The sequence below is a fragment of the Emydura macquarii genome, unplaced genomic scaffold (assembly GCF_026122565.2).
Source record: "Emydura macquarii macquarii isolate MOO-44397 ecotype Brisbane River unplaced genomic scaffold, CSIRO-AGI_Emac_v2 contig_3240, whole genome shotgun sequence".
Taxonomy (NCBI): Eukaryota; Metazoa; Chordata; order Testudines; family Chelidae; genus Emydura; species Emydura macquarii.
Window position 1 is genome coordinate 4313144 of NW_027133377.1, and position 15996 is coordinate 4329139.

General features: G+C 35.7%; 1 protein-coding gene across 1 annotated transcript in view; it reads left to right on the forward strand.

Annotated features, from left to right (window-relative positions):
* Nucleotides 1-15996, forward strand: part of DCDC1 (doublecortin domain containing 1) — a 383998-nt gene that overhangs the window by 206108 nt on the left and 161894 nt on the right. The window contains exons 17-20 of the mRNA XM_067532113.1: nucleotides 2989-3107; nucleotides 6749-6809; nucleotides 12674-12832; nucleotides 13256-13413. Coding sequence (XP_067388214.1) covers nucleotides 2989-3107; nucleotides 6749-6809; nucleotides 12674-12832; nucleotides 13256-13413 — 497 coding nt within the window. The remainder of the gene's footprint in view (nucleotides 1-2988; nucleotides 3108-6748; nucleotides 6810-12673; nucleotides 12833-13255; nucleotides 13414-15996) is intronic.

Consider the following 15996-nt stretch of genomic DNA (forward strand, 5'->3'; position numbering starts at 1 on the left):
CTCTAATTTTAATACTAATTGCTTCCATCAGATCATTTTATTGTGGAACTTCATCTCCTGATGAATGTAACCAGTCACAGAATGCCAAACTGGCCCTATCGAGTTCAAGTCAAATGATCTGCAACAAGACAGCCATTGCACACTTGTCAAGCAGAAGCATATTGCTAACACTGTGGGCAATTGTATACTACTTATACTGTACTGATTTTCCTGAAAGACATAACTGTAGTGTAAGGGGCATATCACTCAGGGGAGGGGGCACATCCATTTAACTTTCAGCCTGGAATAGTGCCACATCAACAGGATTTTTGGGTGTCTGTTTCAAAGAGGAGGTATAGAATGAGGTTAAAAACAAATATCTCATTCTATAACTGTTTACATTATATATATATATAAGCATAAGTGATAGTATTTAACTAATAAATATGACTTGTGAGAAGTTATGTGATTCAGGTTTTCTTTTTTATTGCTACACTTAAAGTAGTAAAATTTTCCTGGTTCATCCCATTTAACTTTAAGCATCCAAGGCCCCACTCCTGCAATGAACTCTCTATGTCGACACATCCCTTTTCCCCCTTGGGGCCCCATTGAAGTCAGTAGTGATTCATGTGGAGCATGTCTCTGCCCGTACAGAGCTCATGGCAAGATAATATGTAATTATTGTTTACACTTTCCCCAGTGGCCTCTGGAACAGTATTCCAAAGCAGGTTTAAGACATGTGGAAGTAAAGGAGATTGCTCTTTAATAAACAATTCAGATAATTAATCTTCCTAAGTCACAATAGACAAGATTTTTTTCTTTATTTTTTAATGACATGGTATGAAAGAAACAAGTCCTGAAGTCTTCTGATATTTTTTCATTGGGCAGGATAAAATGAGCACATTTTAATAGTCTTTTTGTTACATTATAAGCATTTTTTAATAAAAAGTTTTCCTCATCATCATAAATGCAATATTTTAAAGTTGTTATATCATACCTGGATATGTGACATGCAATAAAGGGCCTCAGCCCATTATTCAACTATCTGATCTGCTTTATATTATTTGATTTCAGCATCTGTTTGCTTTTGCATTGTAAGAGTACTAATTTGGGGGTGTTTGTCTGATTTAAATGCTTTTTTTGCCCTCCTACAAGTCAGAAATGTGTTTTGTTTGTCTCTCATAATTTTGCAAGTCTTGGATCCAAAATGTTTAATAAACCTTTTCGGTATTCTCCTTCTCTCATAATAACTGTTTTATTGAGCTATGAAAAGCAAAATCTATGAAAGCAGCATGTAACTCCCAATGATGCTTGAATCCCAAAGGTTCAGAGGTTTAATGAAGATATGAATGGAAAAATTTGAATCTTTTTTAAAATCTGGCCCAAATTCCTTCTGTCAGGGATTTTGTAAGATTTCTAATATTTCCTGGCTTGTTAGTTCAGAAGTACTGCCTTTTCAGCTGGTGGCCCTAGATATCACCACAAAATGCAATGGCTTGTGAAACTCAACATAAACTAAGTTATCTGGACTTTATCAAACCTCACAAAACACTTCAGTTTAAGTTTTGGATGAAAATTTACTTCTGTGCTCAATTTAGCTGACCCATGCGCAGTAACTTCTTGTTATGGCATTTTATTATGTACATGCAAAGGTTAATTATTGTGCATCTACCTGTGTCTATTATGGATCATACAAATTGCTAAAACATTTGGTTTGTTAAAAAAACTTATTTGTACAGCAAATGCCATTGAAAAGTAAATATTTATCAATAGTTATTAACCTAACAAAATTGTACTTGCCCACTAATCTGGAGTGCATAACCCCTCTCCCTCTTCCCTCCCTCCCCCCCCCCCGCCCCCCAAAAGTCATCACCAACATCATCCTGGTAAAGGGTGGATGAATAGATTTTGCAACTGACAAGATAAATTTTCATGACAGTTTTCCAAGATTGATAAAAATTATATCAGATGATGATTTACATTTTAAACTGTCCTTATAGGCTAACATTTTCCTAGTAATAGATATGTACCAATAATGGAGAAGAATTTATATGGTTGTACAAGAGAATATAACTAGAAATAATGGAATGAAAATCAAAGATGAATGTCAGGACAAACTCTTGATTGTGAGAACTATGAGGCTGTGGAATAGGGTCCCAAAAGAAGTTGTGAGACATGCCCCACTACTACTACCATTGTTTGAGGCTTTGTAAGGAAACACTGGACAAAGTGTTAGCAAATATTCTTTGGAGGAGAATCCTGCTCTGGAAGGTTGTGAGGCTTCTTCACCCAATCAATCTTTTCCATTCCTGTTTTCTATTCTATTTCCCTATTTTCTGTTTTCTCATGCCACAATTGCATATTGCAATTAACATATTGCAAATAAAATGTTTGAAAAAATCTTGTTAAAATACCTGTTATAAATTTAAATGAAATTTAAAGGAAAGCCATTAAAAATATTGTTGAATATTTCACTTCTAACAAAGCTTTCAGTCATCAGCTTTAGGAGTAAGTGTGGACATTAAAACAGCAACAACAAAAACAGTTCTAACTAGTCTTTAAAGATGTTTAACCAGCACTGTTTCAGACTTGGAGTAAAACTTTAAATTGACTCAAAGACTATAGATTTGTTGCAATCTTTGCAGTTCACTGAACTTTTTTTCTGTGCATACAAATTTCAAGTAAACTCTGTAGTTATATGTATAGCAAGTGACACGTTATGGACCCTAAATCGTTGCACTGTGAAATATGCACAGAAAAAGGACAAATGAAGATATCAAGGGTCTCTTCTATTTTGCACTGAACTGTAAAATGCCACCCTTGTTGTACAGAAGATCACTGGTTCTGAGCAGGGCTCATTGACTGCTAAGTTGTGGGTAGTGTTTCACTTTCTGCAACTGTTAATATCCTGGGTTATCCAGGCATAATGACCTCTCTATTTGTGACACATTGTTGAATTTTCTGGTTCTTTTAACGTATTCAAACCCTTTTTTCTCCATTCATTGGAAGGCTGGAATGATTCTGAGTCGAGCTATGGTACAGAGCTGTCTAGCTATTGGTTGTCCAATTAGAGTTGAGACGGATGATGGCATATCTCTGGAAGGATATAAGTTAATAGTACAGAAAAGGTACTGACAATGCGTTGCTTGTGTCATATGTACAATTATATTGGCAATTTGAATGTTATTCGGAAATGCCACTATACTGTATTATTTCAGTAAATATGTTAATATATTATTTTAGCTGACCTTTCACCTAATCAATCAAATATGTTAATCAATATATTATTGAATCAAATATGTTAATCAATATATTATTTTAGCTGACCTTTCACCTTCAAATTCCTACTGGAATTAGAATGCCAATTATATAACAGGTCATCTAACTGTTAGTCATATCTATCTTTAAAAGATTTTAAATAATCTTAAAGGTTTAGATAGTTTACGAATGTAGCCGCTCTGAAATATACAAACTAAAAATGGAGTTGAGCTACAATATAGTGTTTGCTTTCCCCAATTTGAATGAGTTCTGATTTCTGTTAATCCTGCAAGATAATTGGGTCAGATCCTGCAGTCAGTTGAGCTATGACAATTTACACCAGCTGAGCTGTTAGTTGAGCATTATAGTATCATCCTTCTTCCCCTCTCTTTCCCCACAAGCACAAAAAAGAAAAGTTACTTGTTGTTTTACATGCTAACAGTAACTCTTTCTTATCTTGGCCATCACCATCTGACTCTCCTTTCTTCTGCATCACATAATGATACATGATTTTTCACTTTGTCCCTAATAACTATAAAACTGATTCAAAGTTAATTGAAATCAATGAAAAAACATACAACAACGAAAGATACTGAATTTTGCCATCTGTAATGAAAACTCTACAACACGAAGAAAAAGGAAGCAAAACTTAACAGCAACATCTACTTCCTGAGCAAATGCAAGAAACAAAACATCATCCCAGAAGTCTTACCATATGTAACCCTCTGACCACAACATACAACAGCTATGCAGACGGACGTCAGAAACATACAGTAATGGAAAAACATTCAGTTTAGACTGCATATGTAGGTTAGATTCACTTAGAGAAGTATAAGCAATAAAAAGAAGATGCCAAGCATGTAAAATATCAGTCATTCAGGGTACCACAATGATGAGGAAATTCACGTCAGAGGTGTGAGCTTATTTAACTTTGCTATGTCAAAGAACGGCTAACCTGTCAAGATCTTGGTATTTACTCTAAAATGAATCATATTTAAGACAAGTGTGGCTCTTTTAGAAGTTTAAATGTGTCACATTGAGTTTAAACCACTTCATCCAGAAAAATGTGGAATAGACCACTTGAGTCAAGTGAGTACCTGAGTGGCAGCAAAGTTGGAAAATAAAAAAAATGTTTCAATATGTCATGGACCTACACTGATTGCTTTTAAAATTCATTATTCTTTAATTTGCTTCAATGGCGTGAAAGGACTGAAAGCATAAGGGCAGTGGAGCTCCCCAATAGGAAGTACTCTAGTGTAGGGACTTCTTTAGATGATGTTGAGTTAGCTTCAGTGACTGTATGCTGACTCTCCCTTGCAGGGGGTTGTACATGGAGTACCAGGTGCAGAAAGCTCCTATGGGTCCATCACAACCAAGCATAAATTGGATTATCCTCTGAAGCTGCTTTGAGGTCCAAAATGGCTCTGCCTGGGTCCAGAATGTGGGAGGGAGCAAAAAAGGCCTAATGCTACATTGTCTTCCCCACTTCATTCTTGGGCTGAGAGTTCAGGAGGATGGGGACTCAAGGCTCTTTTCTGGAATAGAGATGTGTGAAATATTCACAATAAAAGGCAAAACTAATTGCAACAGGATTGATATATTTTTTTTTGCCATTCATTATAAACCCTCACGGGCTTGTTTGCAAATTTTTGCTTAAAAATGAACTCCTTTTAAGATGTTAAGTGCATATGCCATTCCAGAGTCCTTACTACTAGATAATCCATGGTGGAAGCCACAAGACAGTTTCGTTAGGTATAGATTCAAATTCTCATTCAAAAACTCCATAGTATACACAGTAGTGTATACAAATATGTTTTGTTGTTGGGCAGTCACAACAAAAGCTTGTTTGTTTTAGTCTCTTTTGACCTCCAATTTTTGTATGTTCTTCCTTTCACATACCAGATGTTTTACAAGCTTTATATTGGCATGACTAAGTTTCATGCTGAGGCATGGTTTAAAGAACACATTGTACTCACACTCCTTCTAGAAAACATCGACAGGTTTATACAAATGACAAAGGAACCACCTCAGAAACATAGTCCGGTTCTAAACATTCTTATTCAATAAATAGTCCTGATTTATGTGAATATTCCCATTGAGGTCTACTTCTATGTATAAGGACTACACATGTTTTAGCAAGTGGGCCTCAATCCTGAAATTAAATATTATGAAATATGGAATCTGATTTAGGTACACTGGATAACATTCATGTTTATTTAGAAGTAAACATCTTCAATGCTGTTCTAGCAAGCCTAACCCTAGAAAGAAGGATCAAGGAAAGGGTTTTTTTAGTAGATTATATCTGTTAACCTGTTCAGCATGGGAGATATTTTATTAATATTGTATGCTCCCAATGGCATAGTTCTCAGGGTCACTATGCCTTTTATGCCTATACTTTCCAGCAAAGGAACAATTGCATAGGATAAGGTGAATGTTTTACTAGACCATTGGGCACATTGATTTTTATATTCATGGATATGTAGATCAAATTGAAATAACCTAAAGGGGCTGATGTGATGCCCCAGAAGTGTTACAGATGTCACGATTCCTAGTAACTTTGAGTATGTTTCTACTCTGGGTGCAGTCCCTGCAGAAAAATAGCACAGGGTGTCATTGAGATCTGTCACTTGCTGACACTTAGGGGAAAAAAACTCCTCTACCTACACTAGGTCATTCCCAAGACATGTCCCATCTGAATAAGATTGTGCACTGAACCTAGTTTTGATTTATTTATATTTAAAGTAAATGTTACACAAGTCAGACACACATGATCTTTTGCCTGCTGATATATCCTTAAGCAAATGTCCATGTATTGGAATGCTAAGACATCTTTTTTTTTCCTGATACAGGACACTACCTCAGAAATGAATTTTTGTAAACACGCTGAAACAAAAGGACAAGAGCAGCTGCTATTTAAAAATCTGATAAAATTGCACTGATTTAAGGAACTTCTTGTTTTGAAATCTTTATATTGTTTAATATTGAAATATCAACTATGAAAAAAAATCATAAAATAATGTTAAGATTGAGAAAGATCTGAAATCTAGGAAATTAAACTTTAAGGTTCCTCCTCCTTTTTCAGCTTGTGCTATTGTGAAGCCCTCTTCCCCTGAAACAAGGCAGCAAGAGTTAAAATGTAGATGTCAGTTAGAATTTTGGATTTTTGGGGATTTCTCACTATCACAACCTTGACACTATTTAAACATTTTTTAAAATCTGATTCCTTATATTGGTGTGGTCAAAAGAAATACTGACGGATGAGCTAAAACACGGTGAGAAAACAGGAAAGGAAACAGGTTTTCTGTATCACTGGCATTCTCCATTATATAATTTCTGCACATTATGTATTTCTTGGTTTCAGAATAGCTTTTGGTTTTTTAAAAAAATGTATCATGACTCATCAGGCAAAAGTGAAACAGGCATCTTTTATTTGGGAAATCTCACTCTGGAAAGTTTTTTGTTGTAAGAACTAAGCAGGTTTAATTCTTTGAATTATACCTTTCCATTACAGAGACAAAAGCAGCATCTACCAGCACTGGGGTTTTGGAAATGATGGTTCTATCTATTGTAAGGTGAGTGTTTCGTAAGTATGTTTGAAGGCAGCTGAGTTTTTTTAATGGGTTTACCCTCATTTTCATACTTTCACATGAAACCTGTTCATGTAGGTAACTTATGTGCATGTGGTAAGGAACGCACCCTTCCTGCATTAATAATGTAAATGTTTTTGTTCTAAGTTGTCTCCGTGTTAATATGAGAACATTCTATAAAAATATTTTTCAGTTATTGGTGTCTCTTTTAAATTTGCTTTTGTCTTTTGATTTTTTAATGTTTTCCATCATCATTATTTTACACACATCTGTTTTGATTTATTACTTGTTTTATATAAATAAAAATGCAACTTTATTCTTAATTTAATTGATATAAGAGCATTGACTTCATTGCTTTTATATTCATTTGTTAAGAGAGGCTTAAACACATTTGGGCATAGAACTTAAACCCCTTAAGCCCAAGTCTTGCTATGTCACTGACTAACAGAGTTTTAATATAAACATTCAAAGAGTTTGAAATGTAGTGATTTTGTACATGGAACAAAACATAGAAATAGCTTTAGCGAACAATGACATTCTTTTATTAAAAAGAGGTGTAGAAAAGATCTCGCCACATTTTGATTGGGAAAGAGGTGAACACCTATTTATAGTATTTGTGTATTGTGGGGAATATTTAAAGGACAATTCTCAAGTTTATTATAAGTGACTCTGAGGCAATTGTCTCAGTCAAACTCCCAGCCAGTGACCGCACCACACCTTTAAATGGGCAGGGGGAAAGAGGGAGGCAGATAGGAGAGCCATTGTCCAGCTTGCTGGGACAGAGGGACTAGCCGCTTTATGGCCAGAAGGAGGAGTGAGGCTCAGAAGCTGCTGCAAAGCGGAGTCTGGGTTAACATGGCAACACTGCCTTATCCCCCAGGGACTGGAAGGGATGGGGAGTTATAAAGGGGCAATCCTGGTAGAAGAAGCCCCTTTTCCCTGGACCAGGCGGAGCAGCACTCACCCTCCCTCCCTTTGAGGTGGCAAAATATTGGGTTTGGTCAGGACCCGCTGTGGGCATCATGCTAGCTGCTCCTTTCTAGGTGGGCTGGGAAAGAATTTTTCCCTTGCCACCAGATTGACCAAGGTACAGAGGGTTTGGGGGGTTTTTTTGCCTTCCCCATAGCAGATTCAAGGGAGGCTTTGTTATGGTGAATAGGGAAGGGTGTTAGGCTGTGATGTTGCAACTCATTATGTAAGTGTGGGGTGAATGTCCAGTGCAGATACTCCATAGGGAAAGGATACCGTGAGCAGATAAATGGCTTGGTAAAGGACTTAAAAAGGAGGTGTTGGTTAAAGGAGCAAAACAGTGGTGTTCAGGGCTCCTATGAATGGTATGACAGGGAGCCAACTGCCTTTCTTATACCAACCTTAAACCTCATTTGAGGGGGGGATGGTAAGGTCTCAGCAGTAGGTTGGCTGGGGGACCTGGGTGGAAAAAGAGGGGGACTGGTGGAAGCCCCAAGGTAATTATTGAATGAACATGGGGTTACTTGCACTGTACATTTTTATCTGCCGGGTAGTCCCAGACATCTAATAATAAAGTTGTGGCCTGATTAAAATCATATCAGGTGTCCTCCTTTCAGTATAGCTGGACAAAGCCCACTTCTTAAAAAATAAAACCAATCAACAAATTAAAACCTACTGCTTTATGTCTAAATTGAAGATGATGACGTTAACAATACCAACCAACTTACACTCGTGATTACCATTTCTGTGAATACAATGGATTGTTGGCTGTTGCGCTTACTCTCTAACAGGTAAAGGAAATACCACTCTTCAAATACATTACTGATGGAATAGGAATATATTTTTCTGAATATATTTGCTTTCAAGAAGTTCCTTTTTAATGACTGAAGTCACATCAAATCTCTGGATGACAGTATTAATGTGGGCACCATGAGTGCAACAGCCTTTAATGCATCGTGGTGACAGAGTCTCTCTCATTTTATTTGTGTATACGTGAAAGTGAGTGTCCTCACTCTGCAGCTTGAATGAATGAATTTTGATGTATTTTAGGTCAGTTAGTTCATATGGCATTAAGGATCCATGGACAGTAATAGATTTTTAGTATTTGGCTAACATTCACTCTCTTCTCCCCTCCTTGCCCTTCCAACCCAAATAATGGGCTGTGTTCTACTAGTGGCTTAGCTAAGGTGATGTCCAGTGCCTTTTGGAAAGATTCATTGAACTGTACTTTACCAGGACCTAAAAAGTTTCAGTGGCTCTTTAATGTGCATTTTCTGAAAATGTGCACTGAAATGTTGGGAACATGTACAGTGTTAAAATTTGCTAACTTACAGAAAATAATAGAATACTCAGTCCAGCAGGAAATCAATAGCAGGCCTGTCACTAGCACTGTCTGCCTGGGACCAGCCTTCCATTTTCCTCCCACTCATCTGGACATTCCATCTTAATGATTAGATACTACTGCTCACACAGCCTTGATGGACTGACAGAATGGAGAGACTGTAGAAGTGTTCTCTCTTTCTTTACCTGCTGAGTATAGCACTTCATCCTTTTTTGTTATGCATTGTAAGTTTTCATGTGCTGGCTTTTTAAAAACCTTTGAGTACTTTACTTTATATATAATATCAACTTGCAAAATTTCCATTACTTAACTGCTGACAACAGAACATTTCTGTTCAATTCTGATTTGTGCTTGCCTCACTGTGAACTGGTTCCTAACAATTAGTAATTCAATCCGCAAATGGTGTGTTTTTCTATATATTTCCTAGCACATGCACTTTATCTGTAATGTCATGTTTTAAGTTGCAGCATGTGTTAGCCAACAAGAACTGACATATTGTAAAATGGCATAATACATTGTAATGGTATGTGACACACTCAGATTGAAAGGGAAACTCACGTTCTTTGGAAGTGATATCTGCTACTCACTGATTAACAATATTTGTAAATAATTTAAATCTATTATTTATATTGCTTTAATTTAATTAAATCTTCTGTACTATGTAAGAAGATGTCAGTTTTATAGTCAATACTATAAAATGATCAAATGCTCTATTATAAAGTGCTTATTCCTAATTGGACACTGATATAATCTCTTTCCAGTTTCTTCACAATATCATTGGTCTAAAGTACAGTAAAAATTATCCTCTAGATGCCTTAATTTATACTCAATGCATAACACTAACTTTTTGGGGTTTTCCCCCTTAGTATTATCTTCAAAACTGTAACTGTTGCCCTTACTCATAATGGGCCAATTTCTATACTCTTCACTCAGATAAATTTCCCATTTAAGTCAACAGAGGCTTTACCTGAAAAGTTACTTCAGGTTTTGTCTCATTATAGACACGGGTATAAATCAGATTTCAATTACTTCTAGAAATCAGGATATGCTAACTGTATTCTTTAATAGCCATACTTTGTTATGGGTTCTGCATGTGTGCCTTCCACTGGTATCATCATGAATATTGTGTACTTAGAGCAAATTTAATCCTAGAAGTGGTGAAACACGTTTAAGACTATGGGTAAAATTTTCAAAAGTGCTTAAGTACCAGTTTCAAAAGTGATTTAGACATGTAGGAGTCGATGGGACTTAGGCTCCTAAGTCACTTAAGCACTTTTGAAAATTTTACGGGAGATCTAGTGTAGTTCGTCAGATCGGAGTTAAAGACAGCGATATGCTGTGAATAAATAAGTGCGTCTGCTTCATCAGATTCTAGATACCCAACCAGTAATAGTCAGTCAATATTATTGATAGCAGAAAAAATCTATTCTGTTCCTCAAAAAATAAAAGCCACTTACTGTACTACTTTTTCTGTTTGAGAAGTTCACTTTAAAATAAAATACAGTGAGTTCAGAAGAAAAAGATCCTCACAGATGAAGAAAGGCTGACTCTAAACTAACTAAAAAGCAAGACACTACGACTAAGGCATAAAATATTTAACTTCATCATTAGATGCATCTGCTAAAATTGAGAACAGTATCAACAGATAATGTGATATTAACATTGTCAAGTGATCTCAAAATATGTGGAACAAAAGAGTTCTCTCATATCTGCATAGCAGCCCTGATGTTCTGTTTTCCGTTTGGGCTCAGAAATTTCATTGATATCAGTGAGTTAACCTACAGAATTGGCATTGCAGAATATTGATGAAAAAGAGTGCTAAAATACAATAGCAATCGATGCTTTATAAATGATATAGATGGATTGGACTCAAGAGCTACCCGGTAGATCATTTGCCCTTGTGTTTATGAAGTATACTAATTATAGCAATCACTGTCTTCTAGTATGTGTTTAGCAGATGATTCACACAAATATTAATGAGGAAGAGTATATTTTTTAAATTGATATTTCATATTTGCAGTTTTGAGGTATAGTACTTAACTAGTGTTTGAAAATTTTTCCATGAAAAAATAGTAAAAGTGATCATAAATCTCTAAACTAAATTTCTGTCTGTCAAGGATGCACAGGGCAAGCTGTGCTTCTAAACTTTATACCGTGATTTGGGAGGGTACATCATTAAAGCTAGGCCCTAGGTCTCCGTTTTTGCAAAGGGCTCCATGGCTCCCCACCATGAGACTGGGTCACTGTCTTCAGAACTGCTGATTCTCACCATGGCTCAGTGTGTAGATTCCTTAGATTAGAATAAAAACCAGAATTTATAGACACGTCTATGCTGGCAGTGTTGCCTGCCTCTTTGGCCCAAAGCATCCAGGATTCCATCTCTCCCACTGTACTGGGCAGTGGAGTTTTTCTTACAGTTTTCTCACACCTTAGTCATTTGCTGCTTTCACATGTTTTGTCTCCACTAGCTGGTAGTCGCTAAAAGTTAGACTGGTTGTTGGTCTTCCATTGAATCTCCAATATAACACCATTCATGTTGATGGTGCTTGCTAGTTCATGCATACCAACCAAGACTTGTCTATTGTGATCAGCATCCATCTCTTATTCCCCTGTCCCAGAGAATAAATTAATTACTTCAGTCCTAATAGGTCATAATACAAAAGTGAGTGGGTAAACTAAGCCATGCACATTTTTCATAAAAAATACATGAATTCCCCACATTCTCCACAATGACTGTAAGCAAGAAATACATTCATTTAAATGTGTAATCCAGCCTCCTTCACCATGACCACTGAGGGCCTTTTTACAGTTATTTAGACTGAAGGAGCTACTGAGGAGTGACAATGCAGTCACTTCACAGCCTGGGCTAAGGAAATGAGACTGATCATCTTACCTTGATGGAAGATACTGTGATTCTGAGGTTGGTTAAGTGGCTGAGAATGCAGATGTCCCTCCCTGCTCAAAGGAAATAGATCAAAAGAGTGCAAAAGTTGGTAACTGAATTTTATTGTTTAAATTTGTTAAAAAAATCAATGCAGTCATTTCACAGGGCATCAAAGAAGTTTTTTTCCATCTGAGATGAAAAAAATTTTTGGGTTCATGCCTTTCTAAGAAGTGGCATTCTGCTAATATTTAATACTTAAGAGCCTAGCTAAATATGATGCTCATATTTAATTGCATATAATTACTTAAAGATAGGGATACAATATTTGTTTTATCAGTGAGTAATAAGAAAATCTTTATTTCATTTATGAGGATATTTCAGCCTTAAAAGCTGTCAGTTCATATTTTTAAGCTACTCCTTAGCCTTTACATACTTAGTGTATTTTTCACTATAGTATGTCTGTAAAAGTCATTATGTAAATCTGGATTAGGAAAACTTCATGAAACACAGTTTTTTATATGCAGTAACTTTTGTGACATTGCCTATATCAACAACCAATCTTCCCATAATTCCTGATGTGTAGTTTGTTGTGATTCTGCTGATATACCCTAATGTTACTGTTTGTCACTCTTCTGTCTTTGTCCTTTCCTACAGGCTTACCCTGAGTTTGTCCTGACCTACCTAGAGGAGCTAAATGTAAGAGAGGAGGTGACCCAGATGGAACACCACATCCACCATGGGGCCTGGTCTACAGCTCATCAGGAGATAGAGAGCAGCTCAGCAGAAGAGGTCACTGTACCAAGCCAGAGGCAGGTCAGAGACAGTCTTTTCAAAAATACATTTTGAAAAGGGAGAAGTTAACCTACACCATCTGTATTTGTTGGTTTAAATAAATAAACTTATTTGCTTTTGTTAATTAAATAATGTGAGACAAAGACATTTACAAAGGCAAGATTTTAATGAATAAAACTTTTTTTTGTTCCAAACATTCTACAATTTGAGCCTCCTTCTTTATTTCATGGATTGACAAATTGTTGAAATTGCACATTCTGTATATCTGCAAGAAGTTACCAAAAAAAAATCACTGTGTCCTTAGATTTGTATTTCTTGATAAATCTTGACATAGCTATTTGGATTTTAACATTTTCTGTTGATCAACAGCCTTACTTGAAAAAGTAGCCACACATTATTCTAATTAACAATATATAAATTACACGGTTGTACTTCATTTCTTAGGCTCTGCAAAAAAATGTCAGCAATCCCAACCAGAAACAACTTTCAGGACCTTTGGACGCCCATTTAATGCCTGCAGGTCCCCTAAGGGAGACTACGCAGCTGACTGTGGCACTGGTGAGGAAACTAGAAGAGAAACATCCTAAGGCCTCAGCTCAAAGGTAAGCCACTGACAGAACTGATATTTATTGTTCAATGACATTAGATGTTTTCCTTCAGTTTCATGTAAGATTGATTTCCTGGATATTATTGAAATATCTCAGAAGCCCTCTGGCTTGTAAGCAAACGTGGATTTTTGACCAAAATTAATGAAAAGGGGTGACATTTATGTGCGTAAAGATTGATGTGTACACTAAGTTTGATAGTAATTGGGGAATTTACTTTTAAATCCTATGCATAAACCTCACATAACGCAAAGTAATATGACTTATATTGATGTTATGTGACATGGTTTGTGCCAGTAGACTTAGGCTTACATAATAAATGTTTCATTATAAACCTGAAATTCATGCTGAGATGAAGCTTTGGCATAGCACATTGGGTCCATAGCCTAAGAATATATTTTGGTTTAAACTATATCTAAAAAGTAATCTTCTTAGTAATTTGTAATTACAGAGGGAAAGTATATTAGCAGCTTCAAGCTTCTATAATTAACACAAAAATAGCTCTTTTTCTTAAATTTATATTTGGTAGGTTATTCCTCTTTGTGGGCAACCATTTTGAGTTATAGTAGAGTTGTTATTTAAATAATTTTAGTTATTTAGAAAATATTTAAAATGATCAGCTTATCATTCAGAAGAACAGTCTACTGGATATTCACAGTATTTTTTCAACAATAATTCAATATTTAATTTTAGCAGCTATTTTTGTTCATATTGAATGTGGACCCTGAAGGTATAGTATGGTTTGCAGCATCAAATAATTAATATTCTTTTAAAAATTCCCTTAGTATTAGAAATGGTCCCAAATAATTAATAATGATAAAATAATGATAATAATAATAAAATACAAATAACTACAAATACTGGGATGTTCGGATTATTGAATATACCTTTAAACATCTTCCTTTCCAGGAAGTATTGCACATAAAGGAATTGCCATAGGTTGATGCTTTGATTTCTCTTCCTGCAAGTGCTGTCTTTTACATCCAGTATTTCTGGGAATAATGTACTATGTTAGTCCTAATACTACCTAGTAATTATATAGCTCATCAAAGTGCTGAAGATTTTTAACAAAATCCGTGAATAATGTTTAGCCAAGCTTTAAAGTTAAACTATTGTAAATACTATTGGGTTTAAAAGATAAAATGTAAGCTCTCCAAAGCAACTAATACAGACTATACAGGCTCCTCCAAAAATATTTTGAAATGCAAAGTTAAGCCTAACATAACATAATTTATTTATTTTACAAATTGTAGAATATGTATTTCTAGGGTCTTCAGTTACTGTGTGATGTGACAGTATATTATGTTATACTGCATGTTATATCATGTTAGGATATGTGCCAATGATCTAAGTACAATGGGAAAAGGTAAGAATAAAGCATTCTCAACAATGAATTTACATGCTTTGTAGTTTTTTAACACTTTATTGTTACTAAAATGAATTGGAGGCTAAATAGCACCTCTGAGAGAACACAGGCTTTGATTCAGAAAAGTATCCATCAACACAGCATGTTCTTAACTTAAGGAGATTCATAAAGTCCTATGGGAATTGTGCATGCTGGAGTGTCTTACTGAATTGTAGTCTTATGTAGTAAAATGTAAAATACATACTAATATCTTTAATTTGTAACAATATTATTTTATAGTCAATAACATTCAGGACTAAAATGTTTAAGTAGGAACAAAACTAGTTGATAAAATTTTTAGGTCACCTTCCTTATCAAACATAGCAAATCCTCTATATTCTCTTCCTCTGCTTTTGATCCCAACCTGTGATGTAGTATTGCTGTAGACTATTAAATAGCTGCAGCATTTCACCTATTAAATAGCTGCAGCATTCCACCTACTTATAGTTTGTAAAATGCGTTGAACATCCTTCCAGAAGAAAAATGCAGTATAAATGTAAGATATTTTAGTTAATAAACATATCTTTTGTGATTGTGAAAGCTATATTCTGCTTATATAGCAGTAAGATAGCCTGTTGAAATCTATTTAAGTAATGGTGCCAGTGGATGCGGGGGAGGGGAACCACATGAATCAAGTATGCATAGAACAGTTTTTTGTAGAAACCTTGTCTACGTGTTGGGCCCCAAGTTCTTATTCAGGCAAATCTCCTGCAGAAGTTTTTGTTTCAGGAACGGGTCCAGCAATTTAAGTTAGCACATACTGGGGTTAGCCATTCTTCTTCATAAGATGTTCAGTTGGTAACACGCAGGTTTTGGATCCTGCCTAGCTAGTGAGCCACCCAGCCCAACCTGTGTTTGAGTTTTGCCAGCTATTGGCTTGCCCACAAGGGATAGCTGCAAGTGACTGCAGGAAATAAAACTCTACTATGTTCGTAAATATTTCCTCTTCATGATTTATACTTTAAGGTGAAAGTACTTTCAGTATGATCATATTCAGAGCTGTCATCACTAAATTATATTTCTCAGACATTCTCAGGGAGCTGGGAAACAGATTCATTTTCATATGTGTAGATTGCTACAAAGTGAGCAGGGAGTGTAATCTCATATTGACGGGCAACCATCATATGGTTTCTAGAAGAAATATGGAATTCTGTCTGCCCCTTTAATTGGGGCAG